This window comes from Ascaphus truei, chromosome 6, assembly GCF_040206685.1.
Source record: "Ascaphus truei isolate aAscTru1 chromosome 6, aAscTru1.hap1, whole genome shotgun sequence".
NCBI classification, from domain to species: Eukaryota; Metazoa; Chordata; class Amphibia; order Anura; family Ascaphidae; genus Ascaphus; species Ascaphus truei.
This window is the reverse complement of record NC_134488.1, coordinates 126,821,939-126,844,647: the sequence shown is the minus strand read 5'-3', so window position 1 is coordinate 126,844,647 and position 22,709 is coordinate 126,821,939. Positions and strand designations below refer to the sequence as shown.

The window sequence follows — 22,709 nt, the reverse complement described above, 5'->3', positions numbered from 1 at the left end:
ACTTCTTACCTCGTTAGATCCACTGAATAACGGCTCCCCTGTGTGCATTTCCACCAAAATACACCCGAGGGACCACATGTCTATTGCTAGGTCATACGGCATTCCCAGCAAAACTTCAGGTGAACGATAAAAACGGCTCTGAATATATTGGTAGATCTTTGAAATAATTAAAAAATATATATAATGTTTTATTATTCTGCGGTCAAAACCAGAAAAATACAGAATTCATGAATACATCAAACTTTCCATTGCTTATTAAGAATTATGGAAAGGGAGTGTGACTGATGCACATACAGTATTAAACATGCAAGTCAAAATCTTCATTGTTAACCCATTTCAAGGAACAGATGTAAATGACACGTCAAAAGACTTTACCAAGTGAAAACTGAAGCATGGTTGGTGAAAATAAATAATCTGGGTTCTGGCAGTGAATTACAATCATGACAGAAGGTGTGGTGCGAAAGTCTCACATGCAGATTAACAGCATTGCATTATAAAAGAGTAAAGAGTATTGTAATGAGTGGAACCCTTTACTTTTCCATTGGAGTACATTTTTGTTATCTCAATGACCAACATGCTGAGCACGTGTAACTAGCACATTTTAACTCTCTTGTTGGAGAGACGGGCGAGAGAGAGACGGGCGAGAGAGAGACGGGCGAGAGAGAGACGGGCGAGAGAGAGACGGGCGAGAGAGAGACGGGCGAGAGAGAGACGGGCGAGAGAGAGACGGGCGAGAGAGAGAGAGCGAGAGACGGGGCGCGAGAGAGACGGGGCGAGAGAGAGAGACGGGGCGAGAGAGAGAGAGACGGGGCGAGAGAGAGAGAGACGGGGCGAGAGAGAGAGAGACGGGGCGAGAGAGAGAGAGACGGGGCGAGAGAGAGAGAGACGGGGCGAGAGAGAAAGACGGGGCGAGAGAGAGAGACGGGGCGAGAGAGAGAGAGACGGGGCGAGAGAGAGAGAGACGGGGCGAGAGAGAGAGAGACGGGGCGAGAGAGAGACGGGGTGAGAGAGAGAGAGAGAGACGGGGCGAGAGAGAGAGAGACGGGGCGAGAGAGAGAGACGGGGCGAAGAGAGAGACGGGACGAGAGAGAGAGACCTGTGATAAACATACCCTTTGTCCAAGTTGACAGGAGCTGCCAAAGTCCACGATTTTGATTGCACTTCGTTTAGGGTTACAGAGGAGTATGTTCTCTGGTTTCAGGTCACAATGAATGATACTAAGTTCAGGAGTAGCCAAGAAGAGCAGGGCTGTGCAAAGCTGCTGGGCAAACTTGCGGGTAAGGTTCAAGGAAACTCCACGAAAGTTTGTGTTTCTTAGAAGGTCATATAAGTTGTATGAGAGCAGCTCAAACACCAGACAAAGATGGTTCCGAAACATGAAGTGGCGTTTTAAATGCACTGCAAAGCATAAGAAGCCACTTAAAAGAAAGCAAGAAGATTTATATAGCAAACAAAACACATGCTGTCAAAGCATAGACATTTTAGTCACTGTAAATATATGTGCATGTACTTTGAGGTTGAAACTGAAGTCAAGGAAATCATTCAACTAAAAATGATCATTCAACTAAAGCGGAATCATTCAGCTAAAAAAAATCCCCAAATAATTATGTATTTTATATATATTTTTTAAATGTAGTCACCGGTATTCACATTAAAGATGAATACTAAAATACAGTTTCCAGAATTTATCAATGATTTACTGCACTGAAAGTAAAATACACATCCAAGGTACGGTATGCTTAATATAACTAATTTAAGCTAAAACTATAAGACATAATTATGACTAGACCTTTTATTGCAGCTTGTGCAAACATTGGTCAATACGCTAGGCTCGGTTCCTAAATACGTTACCTATGTAATACTTCATTTCTGTGTCATGTTTGTTCATAAGCTCAAGAAGTCGCAGTTCAATCTGGGCCTGGTTCAAAAAGGCTTTCTTATTCTTGATGATTTTAATAGCTACCCATTCCTGATCATGATGATCATAGGCCTTCACCACCTGAAAATCCAAATGGAAAAGAAGTTTAGTTAGCACGTAGCTGGCAAACAGTAGTTGTGGAAATATTAAAAAAAACCTAAAGCCAACAGAAAATAATGTTGTATGCGTCACTTAGTAGTAGACGAGGCCATCTACTAATGTCACAAGGCCACGTCTGTTAAAGTGTCAACTATGAAATGTAAATTCCAATGAGACAATTAAGCACTTCACTGCTAGAGATCCTTTGGAAGGGCACAAAGGAAAAACAGATATACCCGTGCCGTGACTACGAATACAGGGTGGAAACGTCATTCTTCTAAGGAGGCCAGGAAGTGAAGTAAAATCATCATACAGGTGTAGCAAGTCGTGTTGTTTAAAGCACCAGCACAAGTTGCGCGACCACAGCTGATCCGGAGCTGGAGGATGATCGCTGTGGCGGTCCAATCCGGAAGCATGGATCCCCCCTGCAGCATCATCTCCGGAGCAGCGGCGTTACGCTTTGAGCCGCGGATCCGGAAGCATTGAGACGAACTACATCTGTATGTTATCTTGAGGCAACAAACAATATGGGGGGTTCCTTCAACCGTGGCGACCCAAAGTCCAGTCTTGGGAGTTGGTGCATTTATCTAAACTGCCTCTGTCAGGGGAGAAACCGTTTCCCTTTGGGCGAATTACAAACAAAATCTCTTATGGATGCCGTCTTTTTAGTACTACCGAGGGGGGAACTTTTATAGGCTCCTGCTAACTGAAATGTTCAGGGATTTTATTGTACAATATTGGTACGAAACCGGCTGAACAGACTCATGGGCAAAAACAATACCAGTTACCTGGCTGCTTTTTTTCAGAGTGCGAGTAAGTTACAATGCTGCTTTGTGGATACAACGTTAGTTGTTGGAAACGTGTCAAGATAATATCTTCGTTGTAGAGGTAAAAGTCATTAACTACATTTGAGTACTGAGGGAAAAGCGATTAAATGTCTTTTGACAGGATTTCAAAATCATAAGTAATGAGTTTTGTGTTTCGGTAACTCTGAACTACGACTAAATAGGCACTTGAATTTCTAAATACTATTGAAAAACTCCACATCAGGAAGTGCATTTAGTAAGTTTGTCAAAAATGCACTTGAGTTTTACCTTTACAGCGACAATATCCGTCACTGCACTGCAGCATGCTGTAAACTTACTAGTGGATAATAATGCTGTAAAATTACCCATTTTGGGAATTAAACAAACTTTAAAATATTGTCTGGACAGAAATGAAAGCATGTCTGGATAGGAATCATATCATCGTGCAAGCCACACACCTGTCCAAAGGACCCTTTTCCAATGAGGGAGTCTATTTCATATCTGTCCATCCACTTTTCACCATTTTTCACAATGTAGTCGTAGTTGTCATCATCAAATCCATCATTGAACACCTTCCTCTCCTTCTTCGTGCTCGAGTCTTCGGGCGGCACTTGTTGGGCTCTACGCTTCTTCTTGGCATAATACACCTAATGGTTGCAAAAAACAAACACAAAAACTTTATTTCCCAATTGTGAAACATCTTTTTGTAATTACAGGTTATAAAATAACAGGAATATCAACGGCTGGAAACAGTTCGAAAGACCAGGAACAACCACATCTATCAGTGGTGGAAAACTCTAGGCCTCACGGGCCACCAACAGATCAGGTTTACGTGATATCCCTGCTTCAGCACAGGTGGCTCAATCAGTGGCTCAGGGGTCGAATGCACCACCTGTGCTGAAGCAGGGATATCCTGGAAGCAGGGATATCCTGAAAGCCAGACCTGTTGGTGGCCATTGAGGAGTGGAATTGGCTACCCCTGATATAAAGTACACTGTGTTCTAGAACCAATGTGAAGCTTGGAAGCGAAGATAGAATTCCTCACTGAAATACAAGCTACAGGTAACACAGACAGGGAGGAAGAGGGGTTAAGGACCTCTGATGTTGGGGGGAAGGGGGGGAGGGAGAGGCTGAGAGTCCCAGGGAGAAAAGGTGGTTAAGTGGAAGAGTTAAGAGCTAGTGAGGAGAGGAGTTTTATCGTTCTTCCCGCAGCTGTCATTCACGGTTGCCAGACACCGCCACCCCCGCCTAACTTCCTGCAGTGAGAAGCACGCTCCTCCCCCGCCTCACTTCCTGCAGTGAGCACGCTCCTCCCTGCCTCACTTCCTGCAGTGAGAAACACGCTCCTCCCCCGCCTCACTTCCTGCAGTGAGAAGCACGCTCCTCCCCCGACCTCCCTGCAGTGAGAAACATAGCCGGACGCATTGTACTAAGTCCGTCTGCAGCTCCGTGAGAGACGCTAGAGCGAGGCAACTTCAAAAAGGTGCTTCTCACTCCCACACTATTGTAATACTGTGATAGCAACGCATCTCCCATATCGGCATACCGTTAGATTTTATCGCGGTATTACGATCATACTGGTATATTGCACAACCTTAAGTCAGGGTGAGAAAGGGTGTCAAGAGCTGGCTGCGTGTGGAGTGAGGAAATATTGGTTCACTCTAAAACGGAAGACAAACGGATCGATACATTATTTCTTTATCACTTGCCATAAGTCTCTTAGATTGTTCTGTGTGCAGAACTTGGTTACAATTGTGCAATAGTCCAGTAGCACCACTACAGATTCCTCAAATATGTGCTCATTGTTCTAGATATGCATCTACAAAAAAACTATTAAGTAAAAAGCCCCAGCGGAGCTTGAGCAAAGACGCAGGAGGCCATAAAGGGAATACTGCAAAAGGTAAAATCTTTTGTTATCCCCAAAGGCAGGAACACTTCACAAATACATGATCAGAAAAAAAAATTGTTTTGAATTTAGCAGCCTGTGTGGGCGACAGTCAAGTATCCAGAGCTGGTAGTGAGCCACTAATTGACAGCCTGAGATTTAATACTGTGACCATGACCCATAACATTACCTGAACAGCTCATAATAAATAGTACTACCGTTTTCTGGCCTTTTAAGCAGGAACACTTATGTTTTGCAAGTATTAGAATCAAGATAAAGACCAAAAATACCAATGAACTTTAGTTAATTTCAAAAGCTCTGTGATCTCAGCATTTACCCCCAGATATTATACAATAAAGGCAAGAGCCACCACCAATTTTAATAAAGGCCGACTCGTTTTTATAGAAACTTTGTGCTTCGGAGACTTTCCCAAAGTGAAACTCGTGGGCAGATAAAACGTGATAATGTTCAATATCCACCCAGCATTGTTCATTACTCAAGTGCTAGACAGGGCACAGTTCCACAAGGCATTCCTAAAGAATAGTTAACACGCCTCCCCCCCCCCCCCCCCCAAAACCTGTCAATCGATGGTGGCGTGGCCAAGACTGAAAACTGTGCAGTTGCATGCTAGGTCAGCTCCTCAGAAAAAAAAGAAAGAAAAAAAGGAGATATATATCCCTAAATTCAGCCGCAAAAAACCCTCTCAGACTCAAAATCAAGAGATTAACAAACAAACTGACCCGGTGACTTCTCTGCGACCTGGCCGCTGGTAAAAGGATACGTCCCATTCACATGGCTTCGAAAGCGGTTAGACCCATCAAAAATAAAAACACAGCGAGTTTCGTGAATATTTTAGACAAGGTCGATCAACACCGCAACAGGCGGAATGGGGAGAGGACCCCCTGTGGAACGCTCAAAACTCTGAACCAGCAGTAGAGATCGAAAATCTCTCTACAAAGGAGGACATGTCTATCTAAAATTGAATCTCTGATTCAAACAGCAGTGAAGGATCTTAAAGAGGAAATATCCTCCCTTGGGGAACGCACTAGCTCCTTGGAATCCGAGGTTGACGTCACAATCACCCGGCAATCTTTAATGGACGGTGAGCTCAGGGAGGTGAAGTCCCAGCTCCTACACATCAAAGAGACAGGAGGATGCGGAGAATAGAGACCGCCGCAATAATCTCCGGATTCGGAGGATCCTGGAATCAAATAGAGGGGTTCATGGGCAAATGGCTAAAATAAGCCCTGCCAGATTTTACAGAAGACTCTCTTACCCTGGGCAGATGCCACAGAGCCTTAAGAATGAGACCCCAACCGGGAGACAGAGCAAGGGATGTGGTGTTGAGATTCCACTACTTTAAAACAAAAGAAGCTTTCAACTCGGTGACAAGAGGCCCCAGGGACCTAAAGTTCCAAAATATATCCCTTCAGGTATACATGGACCTGGCACCCCTCCACACTCGCCAAAAGAAGAAATCTCAGAGAGGCGACAGCGAAACGAAGAGACCACTAAATTAAATGCAGATGGACATTTCTTTTTGGACTCGTAGTAATTAATAATGGAAGACCCCAGATACTCACGAACCCGGATGAAGGCGAAGCCTTACTCAACCATCTAGGCCTTGGTCCCCAAACTCCTGGACCCATCCCAGGAGGTGGGGGCTCACCAATCTTGGATCCATCCCGGTCAACGGTTCCCTTGGGAAGATCTTCCCACCCAGAGCCTACGGTTGGGATAAAAAAATAAAAAAAACTCCCGACACTGGGACCAAACTCCAAGCGGAGTAGCAGGTCCAGATTCATAAAAACCTCATCTGTTAAAGGACAATATGCCGAAGTGTCAATCTAAATTTCCTAATCTTAAATAATCTGAGGTTGCACCCAAAGATCTGGTGAGGTGAGAGTAAACACAAATGTATTTTATGTTGATATATTATGCTATGTCTACGGGCTCAAAGTTAATACAAGGTAACTAAAGGTTTACTAGCGAAGTCTAAGCCCACGATTTGATTATAGTATAATCTTATCCTTACAATAAGCTCAAGGCCCAAAGTCGCTCGAGGAGCTCAAGCAGCCAGACCCGAGTCTTGGCCACTACCTCCAACCATGTCTGTGTCCCCAAAGACACCGTTGCCCTTGTCATTTTCTTTGTTCTACTTCACCCCAGATTTTTTCCCCAAGGGCAGGTGAGTGTTAGGAACATCTCATGGGAGACACATCCATGCTCACTTTATTTTCCAGTTTCACCCCCCCCCCCCCGGCTTTTGTTTTCCCCCTCCTCTATTCCTCACCCTTGAACAGCCGCTAGGCAACGAGTACAATAAAGGGTCAGATATATAGATATATATATATATTTATATACTCTTTGAGCCTGTAGCCCCCTGGGACCAATGTGTATCTGCTAGGAACTGACCGGAAGTCTTCCTCACTCCCACCAATAACTGGTATCCATCACAAACTTATACAAGGATCTAGCTCCCCTAGAGATGGCTCCCATCAGATTTAGAAATTGCCCCAAAAACACTCACAGACACTAAGTTTATACTAGATAAAGTATTTAAGTGTCAACCTATTACTGTGCTGTTCCCCCCCCCCCCCCCCCGTTTCTTGTATGTATCTACCACCCCCTTTCTCCAATACCCACTCTCTAATGTTTTATTTCTGTATGTCTAAGGCCAGGTCTCTGCTGGCTACTGCAGTTTCCGCTGTGGCGGACGCTGCAGGGACAAGAGCCGCCTCACAATGGGGCTGGGTCCGCTGCGCCGAGAGAACCTCCTGTTCAAGAAAATTGAGAGCAGGAGTCGTGACGAAGCACTAGGCCACACCCTGCGGCTGTTCAGCCAATGAGGGCGAACCTGCCGGGTGATGTCAGCCCAAACTTGAAAATTCCATCGAAAATTTAAATCAGGGGGGGAAAAAAACAGCTTAGTATGAAGATGGGGGGTTTGATGACTTGGTCACGGATTATAACAAGCAGAACACTCATGGATGGTGAACATTTTCTTTTCTTAGCATTCCTATTGACCATTTCCCTACTGTTGCTAGAAAGATATAAATTAGCATGAATTGAGAGGAAGAGTCATGTACTGAAAGCATGCTGGGCCCGCTGAACAATTCAAGTTACATATCGACAAAATTAATCTTCGTAACCTTGCTAATTTTCATTTTCAATTGACTATATTTGATATAGCTACTGAAGATCAGAGTAAGTCTGTTAGAATATATGTCAGCCCTTATTGATCCACTGCTGGATGAAGGCCTCTCTAATGATCTTCGAGGTATTGCGGTTGCAAGCGTCTCCTCCACGTTGCTCAAACACATTTTCTGATTTCAATCTCCGATCTTACTTTTGTTCGTTGTTTTTAAATCTCTCTTGGAATCCAGTCTAGTAACATCTTTATCCAACAATGGTAATTTCTTCATGCGATATGTCCGGCCCACTGCCATTTTAATTTTACTCTTGTGAGGTCACAGACTTTTTTCATCACACCTTTCTCCATACTTTGCATTGCCTGAAGCTTCTGAAGGATCTTCGCATTTAGGGTCCAAGTTTCATATCCATAAGTGAGCACGGGGAAAATACACTGGTTCAAAACATTTTCTTGAGGCACAGTGGAAGGTTCCCTTGAAAAATTGTCGTTTCTTCCAAATGCGCTCCATCCTTCCCATCTTAATTCTCCTATTGATTTCATTAAAAACTTTCTAATCTATTGTTATTTGCTAGCCAAGGCTACTTCTAGCTCAAATCCATTTCAACCTTCGTAGACTTGACACATTTGTGGAACATCACTTCGGTCTTGTTGATATTCATACGGAGGCCGACACTTATTTGCTTTGACAAGTTCTTCAATTTTTTTTGCAAAAATAACGTAATCTGCAAATTGTAAAGAACTCAATATTCACCGCTGATTTTGAACCATTTTCATCCTAATCTAATGTCTAACAATTCATGTGCTGCAGTGTAAAGCTTTGGTGACATGGTGTCTCCTTGCACTACCATGCTGATCCTGGCTTGTATCTTCATATAAATCGAATGGCTGATGTGGCACTCTTGTAACATGTTTTGTATAATATCAAGGTGCAGCTTCAACATATTGTCTTGGTGCATCTAGGATCACTGAGGTGTAAACAGAATCAAATGTGCTTTTTGTAAACCACGAATCACAACACGAGTGGTAGATCGTATTCATTACTTCGGGAAATCACTTGTTGTACCACTTGGATGTGGTCCAGTGTGTTGTATCCATTGCGATATTCCACTTGTTCTCTAGGCTGGACAAAATCCAGGGTCTGTTGCATCTTATTAGTATCTTCGTAAAAATCTTGTAAGTGATTGGAAGTAGACCAATTGGTCTATAGTTCTTGAGGTCTTTGTCTCCTTGTGGATGAGGAGAACAATGACATTACTCCATTGCTCTGGAATGTTCCTTTTCAAGCAGTATGTAGAATTTTGCAAGGATTTTCTATACTATTGAAGATAACAAAAGCTTAAAGGAGACAAAGCAGCGACTTAGGACTGTTATTTACAGGATGCGGCCGTGCGTTCCTATGCGAACGCGCGTGCACGTGCCGCATGCTTTTCCTGTATATAGTGCCGGGAGCTGCAGGTAATGTATATATGTGTGTGTATGTGTGCGTATATGAGTGTATATGTTGTGTAAGTAAGATTTTTTTTTTACTTCTGCAGACAGACAGACAGACACACACACACACACACACACACACACACACACACACACACACACACACACACACACACACACACACACACACACACACACACACGAAAAGATTAATTTCTTCATCTTTGCCGCTGTCTGTCGGCTCCCCTCTCCCTGCCGTGCGCGCGCAGCACATCTATAGAAAGGCTGACTAACGTCAGCCAACTAAAAATCCGCGCGCGCACGGTGTAGCGCGCACCCGCCACTATTAAACGGGCCTAAGAACCCTAGCTTCTTTCAAGATTTAAGTTGTATTTTTATCTTCCCCAGGAGCCTTCTCATTCTTCAAGGATTTTATGGCTTTTGCCACTTCTGGAAGAGGACACGGTACACCATTGGTGGTTTCTTCTTCCTTGTACTGTGCTGGATGATGCTGTGTGTTATCAGTGTTCGCGTATAATTTCACGTAGAACTCCTCAACTCTTTATGGATCAACAATAAAAAAAAAAATGTACTTAGGTTTTGTTTGAGTGCAGTAATTAGCTTCTTCCGAAACCCCAAATCGCTGCTTTGTCTTCTTTGAGCTTTTGTTATCTTCAGGAGTCTTCCTCACCATATCACAGGTACATTTTCTTACAACGTCAATTACATGTTTGCAGATTGCATGCCCATTTTCTATTTCGATTCTTCCTGAAGAATTAAGGATGTAGAAGTTTTCCATTCTGCAAATTCTACCAATCTGTCACCACGTTCATTTCAGTTACCATAACCATACTTACTAATTGGTGTGTGTGTACACAAAATATCCCCAGAAGCAACCCCCATCTAGCTATCTCAACACCAACCTCATTAATGTGCTTGTACGTCTTGATTAGGTCCACTGAAAGCTTCCGTAGCGGTGCAGCTGCCGAATCTCGGAAGGTTAATGGAATCCGCCTCTGTAAAATGGTCATGTCTGGCAGGACCTGTGGAGTAGATGGGTACTCGTGAAATAGAAAGTAATTTGAGAAGGGCATGGAAAACTTCTACTAGCAGCTACTAATATTGAGAAAGGCACACCACAATATGTATCCTAACAGATCATTTAATTAGCATTGAATCAGAAAAGCAAACCCACCAGATTTTTTTTAATTGAAAGACTAAAAAATAAGCAGATCTAATTTTTAACAAACTTTTCAATGCTGGTTAAAAAAGGGGAACAAAAAGCTTGGATGGATAAATATTAGAACATATTATAAAAATATGTTTCCCCATTTAAACAGGCTTTACATAATAAAGGGAAAGGATGAAGAGCAATCCCTTTACAATACATGTTTCGGGGTGAAGCATCCTATGAACATATTCGGCTCTCTGAATTTGGAATTAAACCTAAACATTCAAACGGATATTACAATGTTCTCTTCGCAGCGGCCTTTTACTCATGTGCAAACAGCTCAACAAAACACAATCATGCAAATATAGATATTAATAAGCCCTTTGGTTATGGAAAGGCCTACAGAGGAGATATACAAATTCCTTCTGCTCCATTTACTCTTTCTTCTAAAGACCCGAGAACAACCTCATCACAATTACCTGTTGGTGATCAGCCATTGATTGAATGCTGGAGAAAGGCGCGTGGCTGTGCTGGCTCGACATGTCTGTCTCAGTGGGGACAAAGGCCAAAGGGGCAGCCAGGCAGAGAGAGGAGGAGGACGGCTTGCATCCTGTACTGCTGCCACCTAAACAAGGAAGATAAAAAACGTTTGGTTTCTACCATACTGATTGCAGAAACAGTTCTTGATCATTTAAGATAAAAACGGAAGTGTAGCATTTTTCTTCATATAAATGAATTTCTGGTTTAAAAATGACCGGTATAGGTAGGGGTCTAAAAATGTACATGTCTTCTAGTACAGAATGAACCCTGCTCATCATAACCTCTGGTTTTCCATCAGAAAACGTAAATGAAAAGGTGAACCATTGAAATGGGAAGCCTGATTTCAAACCATAAACACCATATAATGCGAGTAAAATACACTCATTGAAATAAAAGGTTTGTATATTTTATGGCTTGATTACAAGTGGTTCATTATACAAAGATGGTCTAAATAAGGCAGAGTCCCCGGTGGCGTGTGCGCCACACACCATAGCCCTCTATGGGGTAGGCCCCAGTGGCTGTGTGTGGGCGCGCAAAGCGCTGTGACGGGTCCGCAGGCAGGGAAGACAAGAATTCTGTCATCCCGTGCCGCACGCTGTCAATGGCTGGGCAGATATGCCTGTCATGGCCCCGCCTCCACGCTCCTCCTATAGCTCCCCTAGACCGCTGATCGTGCCTGTAGTCTCTGCACGCACCGCCATGCCGCCAGTGCAGCAGGAAGGACTGGGGTTGTAGCCTAAGGCAATGGTGACTAGCTCCAGTCTTCAAGGGCTCTAAAAAAAGGTCAGGTTCTCAGGATATTACTGCTTCAGCACAGTAGGCTCAGGCTCAAGGCATTTGAATTGAGCCACCTGTGCCAAATCAGGGAATCTTTAAAACCTGACCTGTTGAGAGCCCTTGAGGACTGGAGTTGAGCGTAGCCAGGATATACATTAAACGTTTTACAGTAAGTCAGACTGTCCTTTGAGGGCTCTTACAAATAAGTTCTACGGTTTTAACCAGTGTTCTATGGAAGCCTAGATTCTTGCAGAAGACGAGGGATGTTCTGTTCCTAAATGTGTACCCACAAATCAGGTTTAAAGAAATGTCATGTACTCAAAATTATTGAAACGTGGGTCTACAAAAAAACTAAATTTATTATCATCAAGTAGCTGCTGAAATGTGAAAAGTTTGTTTTGTTAGTTTTAGAATACTGAAAAATTCCATACGCGCATAAATGAACTTTTTATAAATGAATACTTTTTGACAGGGCCTTTTAATGAGTCTTTAGGTTCGAAAAAATGCCATTGTCTTCTTAATCCTGAAATGCAGATTTCTCAGGAGATATCCCCTTACAATTGACAGTTTCTACAAAGAAGCATAGGAATAAAGCAAATGTGTAACAGTAACTTCAGAGAATTTAATTTTTGTTTTACAAAGTTACTAAAATTGAGCACTCTAAAGCAACCAGTTTCATTGCCAAGAAAGAAGAACCATCACCCAGAAAAGTTACCTGGCAAAGCAGGACACGATAGTTTAGTAAAGCAGACTCAGAGTGCCATTTGACTATTTTTTTTTAACTTTCAAGTGTATACAGAATTTTGCATTTACACATTTAAGCGCGATTCTCTTTAAACGTCCCACAAAATCCATACAATGGACCAGCACAAAAATCCATACACAATCACAGGAAAACGCACATGGTCCTTTTGACAAATCTTACACTGCAGATTGAATGCAGTTTCTCAGTTTACATTATAGAACACACAAATTCCCAGTTAGCTCAAACTCCTACACCCACATCATGAATATATATTTATCCCATGATGTGGTTGGTGTAGGAGTTTGAGCTAACTGGGAATGTGTGTGTGTTAATCAATTTCTGACTGGTAACAGTTATATGGAGGTAGGTGGCACCACCCCCCAGAGGTCACCCCTCCCCACCTTTTTTAACTTGGGAGGTTCTGGCATTTTGCTGAAGGGACAAGACTCATTGCAGTTGCTTCCCCTCATACAGAGGTAAAAGGAAGGGTTACAGTTTTAGTGTTAGGACCTGCATTATTGGTTATACCAGTGGTTCCCAATCTGTGCGCCGCGGCGCCCTGGCTTGCCTAGAGGGGTGCCCGATTATCCTCCCCACCATCACTCCGATCATCACTCCCCACCATCACTCCTTCATGCATGCCAGCCGGGCCGCAGGGGATTGGCTGCAGGTCAGAGGAAGCCGGGGGCGGGGCTTCCGCTTTGTGCAGAGCACACTGTGTGTCTGCCTTCCTGCCTGTGCGGTATCCCGTCCCCTTCTGCCCCGGGTGATAGAAGGTAGGGGGGTGATAGGAGAAGGGAGGGGGTGGGGGGGGGGGGGGAGTTGTACATTTGCCTGCCCAGTGACTGTGTACAGGGAGCTGCCTGCACGGATCTCCTGCCTCCTCCCCTCTCCCAGTCACTCACATCCGTCGCTGCCTCTGCTCTCCAATGTGTGTATCTGTGTGTGTGTGTATTTGTGTGTGTGTGTGTGTGTGTGTGTGTGTATATATATATATATTTATGTGTGTGTGTGTGTGTACGAATTGTTATGTGTGTGTGTACGAATTGTTATGTGTGTGTGTGTACGAATTGTTGTGTGTGTGTATTTATGTGTGTGTGTATTTATGTGTGTGCGTGTGTGTGTATTTATGTGTGTGGGTATTTATGTGTGTGTGTATTTATGTGCGTGTGTGTGTATTTATGTGCGTGTGTGTGTATATATGTGCGTGTGTGTGTGTGTATGTGTATTTATGTATGCGTGTACGAATTTTTATGTGCGTGTGTGTACACGAATTTATGTGCGTGTGTGTGTATTTATGTGCGTGTGTGTGTATTTATGTGCGTGTGTGTGTATTTATGTGCGTGTGTGTGTATTTATGTGCGTGTGTGTGTATTTATGTGCGTGTGTGTATTTATGTGCGTGTGTGTATTTATGTGCGTGTGTGTATTTATGTGTGTGTGTGTGTGTGTGTATTTATATTTATGTGTGTGTGTATTTATGTGTGTGTGTGTGTATTTATGTGTGTGTGTGTGTATTTATGTGTGTGTGTGTGTGTGTGTGTGTGTGTGTATTTATGTGTGTGTGTGTGTGTGTGTGTGTGTGTGTGTGTGTGTGTGTGTATTTGTGTGTGTGTGTGTGTATTTATGTGTGTGTGTGTATTTATGTGTGTGTGTGTGTGTGTGTGTATTTGTGTGTGTGAATTTATTTGTGTGTGTGTGTGTGTGTATTTATTTGTATGTGTGTGTGTATTTGTGTGTGTGTGTTTGTGTGTATTTATTTGTGTGTGTGTGTGTGTGTGTGTGTGTGTGTGTATTTATTTGTGTGTGTGTGTGTGTGTGTGTGTGTGTGTGTGTGTGCGCGCGCAGAGAGCTGCCTGCACGGATCTCCTGCCTTTTCTCCCCCCCCCCCCCTCCTACACCCCCCTTCCTGTGAGAGTGAGTGAGTGTGTGTGTGTAGCTGCCTGCACGGATCTCCTGCCTTTCCTCCCTGAGTGTCTGAGAGAGTGAGAGTGGAGTGAGAGTGTCTGAGAGAGAGTGAGAGTGTCTGAGAGAGAGTGAGAGTGTCAGAGAGAGAGTGAGAGTGTCAGAGAGAGAGTGAGTGTCTGAGAGAGAGAGAGTGTCTGAGAGAGTGAGAGTGTCTGAGAGAGAGTGAGTGTCTGAGAGAGAGTGAGTGTCTGAGAGAGAGTGAGTGTCTGAGAGAGAGTGAGTGTCTGAGAGAGAGTGAGTGTCTGAGAGAGAGTGAGTGTCTGAGAGAGAGTGAGTGTCTGAGAGAGAGTGAGTGTCTGAGAGTGAGAGTGTCCGAGAGAGAGTGAGAGTGTCCGATAGAGAGTGAGAGTGTCTGAGAGAGAGAGTGAGAGTGCCTGAGAGAGAGAGTGAGAGTGCCTGAGAGAGAGAGAGTGAGAGTGTCTGAGAGAGAGAGTGAGAGTGCCTGAGAGAGAGAGTGAGAGTGCCTGAGAGAGAGAGAGTGAGAGTGTCTGAGAGAGAGAGTGAGAGTGTCTGAGAGAGAGTGAGAGTGTCTGAGAGAGAGTGAGAGTGTCTGAGAGAGAGAGTGAGAGTGTCCGAGAGAGAGTGAGAGTGTCCGAGAGAGAGTGAGAGTGTCCGAGAGAGAGTGAGAGTGTCCGAGAGAGAGTGAGTGTCCGAGAGAGAGTGAGTGTCCGAGAGAGAGTGAGTGTCTGAGAGAGAGTGAGTGTCCGAGAGAGAGTGAGTGTCTGAGAGAGAGTGAGTGTCTGAGAGAGAGAGTGTCTGAGAGAGAGTGAGTGTCTGAGAGAGAGTGAGTGTCTGAGAGAGAGTGAGTGTCAGAGAGAGTGAGTGTCTGAGAGAGAGAGAGTGTCTGAGAGAGTGAGTGTGTCTGAGAGAGTGAGTGTGTCTGAGAGAGAGTGAGTGTGTCTGAGAGAGAGAGAGAGTGAGAGAGAGGGTGAGAGAGAGAGAGGGGGTGTGAGAGAGAGAGAGAGGGTGTGTGAGAGAGAGAGAGGGTGTGAGAGAGAGAGAGAGAGGGTGTGTGAGAGAGAGAGAGAGGGTGTGTGAGAGAGAGAGGGTGTGAGAGAGAGAGAGAGGATGTGTGAGAGAGAGAGAGGATGTGTGAGAGAGAGAGAGGATGTGTGAGAGAGAGAGAGGATGTGTGAGAGAGAGAGAGGATGTGAGAGAGAGAGTGTGTGAGAGAGGATGTGAGAGAGAGAGAGGATGTGAGAGAGAGAGAGAGAGAGGGTGAGAGGGTGTGTGAGAGAGAGGGTGTGAGAGAGAGAGAGAGAGGGTGTGTGAGAGAGAGAGAGAGGGTGTGTGAGAGAGAGAGAGAGGGTGTGAGAGAGAGGGTGTGAGAGAGAGGGTGTGAGAGTGAGAGGGTGTGAGTGAGAGAGGGTGTGAGTGAGAGAGAGGATGTGAGTGAGAGAGAGGGTGTGAGTGAGAGAGAGGGTGTGAGAGAGAGAGAGAGAGAGAGGGGGTGGGAGAGAGTGTGTGTGAGAGAGACACCAACTGCGCACTGCAACTGTTAGGTATGTATATACACCTTTGTTTTACTTTGGGCGCCGCGGAAAAATCCTGATCGCCTTGGAGAGCCTTGAACCGAAAAAGTTTGGGAACCACTGGGTTATACCTTGACGTTTTGGTATGCAGGCTTACGACGCTTTGGCCAAAGTGTTTAACTAAATAACCAAGTTTTTATTATTATTGAAGTATTTAAACGTTGTACTTATTACCATATATGTTTTGTCAATTTGATGTAGCATTGGGCACCCCTGTCTTGTTTTATACATTATCGAACACACTGGGGGAGCTGGAAACTTATGTTGACCGTATGTTTTCAAATGTAAATGGGAAAGCTATACATACAATCAGCAGTTTGAGATTGAACAGAGGGAGCATGCAAGTTGTTCTATGAGGGACTATGGATTCTTAAGTGCCGGTCCACTAGATATTTTTGGGGTTTTTTTTGGTACCAGAACGGTGCATGAGCATCAAGTATATATTACTGTGTGTGAAAGCAGCGAGTGTTCTCTAAGGCTGCGTCCATAGCACAGGAAGCCGTGCTGAGCCGTGCGGACGCGCCGAGCTCCTGCATCCTCAATGAGGATGCCTTGAGAGGGGGCTCACGCGAGTGTCCGCAGGCGTGCTGACGCGTTGGATTTTTCAGCCGACAGCCAAGCTGTTTTTCAGAGCGCTGTCGGCTGAAAACATCCAATCAGCGCAAGGCAGTGTCAACGTCATGGCGCCGCGACGTCGGCGTTGACGTCGGTGCGTCGCGGGCGATTGGCCCAGCGACGTCACTGCCCCGCCTCCCTCAGCCCCCCGATCGCGCCCGCTGGCTCGCCTGCATGTGCACAGATTTCAGCAGGCGAGCCTCAGCGTCAGCACGCCTCAGCACTGCTACCCCCTCTATGGACGTGGCCTTTGGCTGAGTCCATAGAAGCACCGACAGCGCTGAGCATTGCGGACGCTCCGCGATGAGCCCCGTCATCCTCATTGAGTATGTCTTCAGAAGGGGCTTCAGCGAGCGTCTGCATGCGTGCTGAAGCGCTGGGATTTTCAACCGACAGCTGAAATTGTTCCCGAGTGCGCTGTCGGCTGAATCACCCAATCGGAGCTAAGCAGCGTGTCGTTGGCGCTTTGCGGGCTATTGGCCCAGTGCCATCAGTGCCCTGTCTCCAATCGCACACGCTGGCTCGCCTGCTAGTCCATGTAATCGCTCCTTATTGAGCAGGCGAGCGTCAGCGCGGAGGAGCGCTGTCGGTGCTTCTATGGACTGAGCCTTAAACATCCAGCAGTTACTACAGTACAAACTGGTCTCTAAATGTGCTTTTCCTGTATTGCCTCGCTCCAAAGCTCACCCAGTAACTGCTGCATCATGTATTTTTATTGCCGTATTTCTAAGTCCCATACGAGACCCACGGTTTGGAGTAAAAATGCACAACTTCAAGTTCTTCATCTGTGTAATTTAAAGGAAATCAACTCGATCACACAAGATTACTGATGCAAAACATACTAAAAGCAAACCTTTTCCCATATAATTGAATTCCCAAGTTTCTATTTCACAGGCTCAAAAAGGTTTCAATATATTAGAAAACTTTTTGCACATAAAATAGTGCAAAATGACCTGCTCAGCAGTGCCAAACTTTCCTGAAGTTCATACTCCCCACCCTGGAAGCATTTAGTAAAATGTAATTAAAGACTATCCACTGGAGACTGCCAGTCATGCTAGCCTGTATCCTTAAAAGAGTTACACTTTTCTAAGCTAATTGGCCCAGCTTGCTTAACAGGTATCCAATCAAGAACTAGTATCTATGGGCAGGGTTAGTGTCTACTGCTTAGGTCTAAAAATAAAAGAAGTCAGCTGTGCTGTCTCAGCAGCAGTACCCATAATACCACCCTGCCCACAGCTGACTAAACACAGCTGCCAGCAGCCGGTACATGGTTGGCAAGGAAACCAGAGAACTCCTCCCAATGAGAGCTGGGTAAGGGAAGAAATTGCAGTACCACAAATTAGCATTCAAACCCTTTAAGAGGAAAATGGCATTGTATGCGTGTCTGAATATTCCTAGAAAGGGTTTACATTTGCTCAGAGTGTTACGTGTATAGAAAATGTACAGCCAAGTGCAGACTTCACAGAACATTCTGTTCCTACATGTTTACTTAATGTATAGCCAAGTCCTGGGTTTTCTCAGTATTACATCTATTAGAGGGAAAAACAATATTGGAGCATCATTCATAAGAAATGTCAATGTCATTGATAAAGAATGTAATTATGCTAAAGTTCAGTTGCAAAAAAAAAAAAAAAATGAAGATCAGTTTGATTTTGTAATAAGAACAACAGCATAATGTATTTCTCACCTGACTTGTCATACAGGATACAATTTAAACTATATACACACACACTTATTATTTTAAACAAAATCTATGTGTGTGTGATCTCATGCGTAAGATGAACAAAAAAATAAAGATAAAGTGCAAGAATAATATTGCATTACAGCTTTCAGGTGTGTCCGCTATGCAAACAGGACAACAAGTGTTTGCAGAAAGATCAATTGCACTAGTTTGGAAAAAAATCAAAACTCCAGTCATTTTCGCATCGGTAGCATTTTAATGATCTTAAGAAACTAGAGATCAACTATTTTGTGTCAGAAATGACATGCATCACAGCAGCTAAATGCAAAATGGTGCATCAAACTTAATGCAATTGTAATCGTATGATTATTATGGTTAAGGCCTATCCTATGTCATTCACCAAAAATGATTACGAGTTTCTCTCGTTGGTAAGCATTTTAGCAAAGACTGAAAAAAAAAATGGTGCAAATTGCTATAAAGAAAGTGTGCATGTTACTCTCCCCCTTTTAATAAGTGACCTGGCTAGCAGCTACATCATGGGCTTGCTATTTCTAGGGGAGATGGCGCTCTGACTTCCTGTGAAGTGCTGAAAGCGATCAGACCGGCAGAAGATCGGACGCCGCCTCCTGTTCCGGTCATCAGTGACGTCGTGATCACGACGCGCCGGAGAGACTGTGACTGGCGTCTCTGGCCCTCAAAGGGTTAAAGGAGCAATACCACTTACATGTGTGATCTGCTTCTTTGGATAAATTAAAATCATCCTCAATGTGAAAGTTATACTCATCGGATTCTTGTGAAGAATTACACAGGAACTGGTGGAACCACTACGACGGACCTTTCCAGCTCTAGCCTTGTGACGCACACTTAATAAAACCTCATCCGTAGTAACCTAAAAAGATAAGTTACTATTACCCATAAGAGCTTAATAAAAATTCAAATGCACAGCTTCGGTTTCAGTGTCTTGGCACTTAAATGGCAAATGAGGAAATTAAGCTCTTTCACAGATCTTTAAAGCATAATCAGAATTTTTGTTTGAAGTACTTTAAATAAAAATAACAATGAGATTAGTGTTCAGACAAGGTTGAATGTGGTGTACCAACCACTACTGTCATTTTTATGCCAAAGAAGGCAACTAAGGACTGTGCACATGTGAGATGAACATTGCTTCACTGGGTATTTATATCAACCGATCTAAAAATAGCAACGGACTTTCAAGTGTTGGGTGTACAAGAAAAAAAAAATATTATACTCAAATTAAAGGGAAGTTTCTGTTGCTGGGCCTATAACATATGTACAACACTGTTGAAGAATTATGTTTGTCTGACAAAGAAGCAAAAAAAAAAACCTTTACTACAATTACAGTAAAGAATAAAAACATGTCACTGTATAAATATTTGATAGTCGGCACAAGTCAGGTGGACTGAATCATTGGTCCGAATTACATTACAAAAATTACACAACATCTAAGGCATACGGTAGAAACATTGGATATAAATAATGCGCGATATTCAGAAACCCTGAAATATATTGTGTTTCATTCAACGCAAGAAACCAACAAATCACAAATTACGGTTTTACTTTGTTACATAACCAAAGCTGCAATTTCCAGAGTGGTCAGTTCTCTTTGATTTGTGATATCACCACTTATGACAAATGTATTTGAATCCTTCTTACATCTGCATCTTTTGAAACAAACCTCAAGCTTGACGCCTTCCCTGGTGTTTTCTAAAGCTACACCGACACTCGGGCTCTCTCAGTAGAAGCAAAAGCTAGGACAGTTCATATGGAACTTTAGCTTTTATGACACTTGCCGTATGACCACCACAAACCTGCCTCCTGTATAGAACATTTTAACTGTTTTAGTGTAGATTTTTTTATGAAGAAAATTAATAGTTCAAATACTTTTCTTTTACATTTTTATAGCAAAAGTTTTACGCATGGCATAGCACGCCTAACAGCATGCTGCAGAATAAGGAAAGGCCGTCAGGATCACACATGTACATTACTCTCTACCCAACATGAAGTACCTTCCCTGCACGGCTGGGTGACTTGGGGATAGATACAGGGTTTGGCTAGGACACAAAAGGTTTGTTCCAGGTTAGGATGCCTTTCAGAAATTAGTGTACAGATATTTCAGAACACCGTAAGTTTCTTCTTAAAATGCACAACTGAAAAAGTTGTAGATGACCTATTAGACTGCAGCAGGTGTCGCCTAAGGCCGCGCTTATAGTGCTGGCGACGGCACCGATGACGTCACCCGTCGCCACCAGCGAAAGTTATAATTTGATTTTACTCGACTGTCGCCAGCAACGCCACGAAAGGGGGCGGGCCGTGGTCTGACCGTCTCTAAACCAGTCACATGTGGCGACTGTCTCAAAATCAAATAGACCGGGCTTCAAAAATTTGGGTCGCGCTTACTATAATGGCTTGCGACGGAGTCAATGTATTTGATTCGGAGCGACGTCATGGCGCTGTCGCAAGGCACTATAAGCGTATATAGTGCCAGCGACATTGTGCCAAAACAAATGCATGCTGCCGTCGCGTGCGCTTATAGTAAGCGCAATGCAACGACTGTTTGGTCGCGATTGCCAGCACTACAAGCGCAGCCTTAGGCCACGCCTATGGAGCCATCGATGGCGACACGACAGGTGACGTCACCAGTCGCCACCGGCAAAAGTTATTTCGCCGGGCGGCGGCGCGGGTTTCCGCCCATTTGATTGGTTCAAGGGCCGTCACGAGGCGACAGCCCTTGAAAAATCTAATTTTGCCGGCTACCAGTTTTCGCGACGGTGACGGCGCTCCGTCGCGCTTACTATAAGCGCAAGCAGCGGCGGCAATGCATTTGTTTTCGGGCTACGTTGCGTCACCATAAGCGCGGCCTTAGGGTTCTTGGGCAAGAGTCATTGAGGTCCTCTTAGATGCTTGAATTTGACGACCTATAAAAGCTACTTGGCAAGTCTGGCATTTCTAATTTAAATGTCACTACTCTTTTGAAGAGACAATGAAAATATCATAATACATTCAGTGTAATTAATATTAAAAATGGAGTAATGATTAAAATTTATATAATACAAACAACATATCAACACCGCACTCTAAAAGTTATAAAAAAATTGTTCGAGGGTAGTTAAGACGCATATTAACTTCTTGATCCAATAAAACATTTGCAAAATATGGGGGGCACCGGTAGTTGCCTGGGTTTCCCTTACCTAAGGCCACTATTGCCTGCAGATCTGTAGAACTTTCTGCTACACAGGGGAGCGCAAAGTGGGAGCGTGAGATTTTCAGGGGGGGCACGCGGCTGTTACAGGGGCCCAGCGCTTCCCCGAAGGCATTTAAAATAAATGCCAGGGATCGGGCGAGGCCTCTAACATCAACTTACTTTGCCTTTCAACAACGCGTCTCCACTGCAACCCGGTGTCAAATGACGCAGCAGGTCACGTGACCCTGCAACATTATTTGCCGCCGGAGCCCTGCAGGGAGGGGGGGGTGACGCGAACCAGAGGGGAGACAGGGGCCTGTAGGAAACTTTGCGCACTCCTGTGCTACAATACAAAATAAATAGTTCCCTCGCTCTTTGCCCAGAATATTGCAGTAAATTGCGACAAACCCCCCCCCCCCAAATTACCCTGACCGTACAAATTAAAAACAAAAAAACCCAAGGTGTATTATTTCATTTTAAAACTAGCAATATAGTTTAAAACTGGGTATGCTACTTTAAATTGTCCCATTAAGATACAATTTGCTACCATATTCGTTTGTTTGGAAGGAAGATATCCCATGTAATACATTTAATGAAGGTAAAATGTAACTAGCATTGCTAAATACATATTAGAAAAGGGTTTCCCAATTTTGACAAGTTATAGGGCTGATGAAAGCTTCTCTTTGAGAGGGTTGTTTAACAATGCATTGTGTGCTAAATGATCATAGGGTTTAAAAGGACAATCCTTTCTAGGAGCAAATGGCAGTAAAAGGTTTACGGTGTCTGGGCAATTGATGACTTTATACAAAAATCTGACAAATTGTAAGTAAGGACATGGGATAGATATAGATAGAGAGATATATATATTTGACAAACACCCCGTATTTGGAGACCCCATAGAAAATGAACCAATTAGTTTCTAGAGAAACCAGAGAAATTATTCTTTTTAGCATGGGTCAATAAGTTTAAGGCAGCGGGAGATTTTTGTAGACGGGCGCGGTGGTTGCAGAGGTCCTGCGCTCTCCCAAACACCATTTAAATGAAATGCCAGGGGATCGTGTGAGGCCTCTGCAACATGTTACTTACCGAGATTCAGACGACTACTGACGCGTCGCCATGACAACGCAACATCAAATGCCAGCATTTCACGCAGGTAAGGGGGCACGAGCTCCGGGGGCAGCAGGGC

At 44.0% G+C, this 22,709-nt stretch overlaps 1 protein-coding gene across 3 annotated transcripts in view; it reads right to left on the bottom strand.

The window, feature by feature from the left end:
* Positions 1 to 22,709, bottom strand: part of LOC142497864 (dual specificity tyrosine-phosphorylation-regulated kinase 1B-like) — a 53,611-nt gene that overhangs the window by 8,307 nt on the left and 22,595 nt on the right. For 2 of the 3 annotated variants that reach the window (XM_075606254.1, XM_075606252.1), the window contains exons 2-7: positions 10,944 to 11,089; positions 10,217 to 10,336; positions 3,282 to 3,470; positions 1,852 to 1,999; positions 1,112 to 1,398; positions 10 to 156 (exon numbers count right to left, since the gene is read on the bottom strand). In XM_075606254.1, the coding sequence (XP_075462369.1) occupies positions 10 to 156; positions 1,112 to 1,398; positions 1,852 to 1,999; positions 3,282 to 3,470; positions 10,217 to 10,336; positions 10,944 to 11,006 (954 nt within the window). In that variant the 5' untranslated portion in view covers positions 11,007 to 11,089. Of the gene's footprint in view, positions 1 to 9; positions 157 to 1,111; positions 1,399 to 1,851; positions 2,000 to 3,281; positions 3,471 to 6,291; positions 6,529 to 10,216; positions 10,337 to 10,943; positions 11,090 to 22,709 lie in introns of those variants that run through there. The other variant, XM_075606253.1, reaches the window with a different exon arrangement.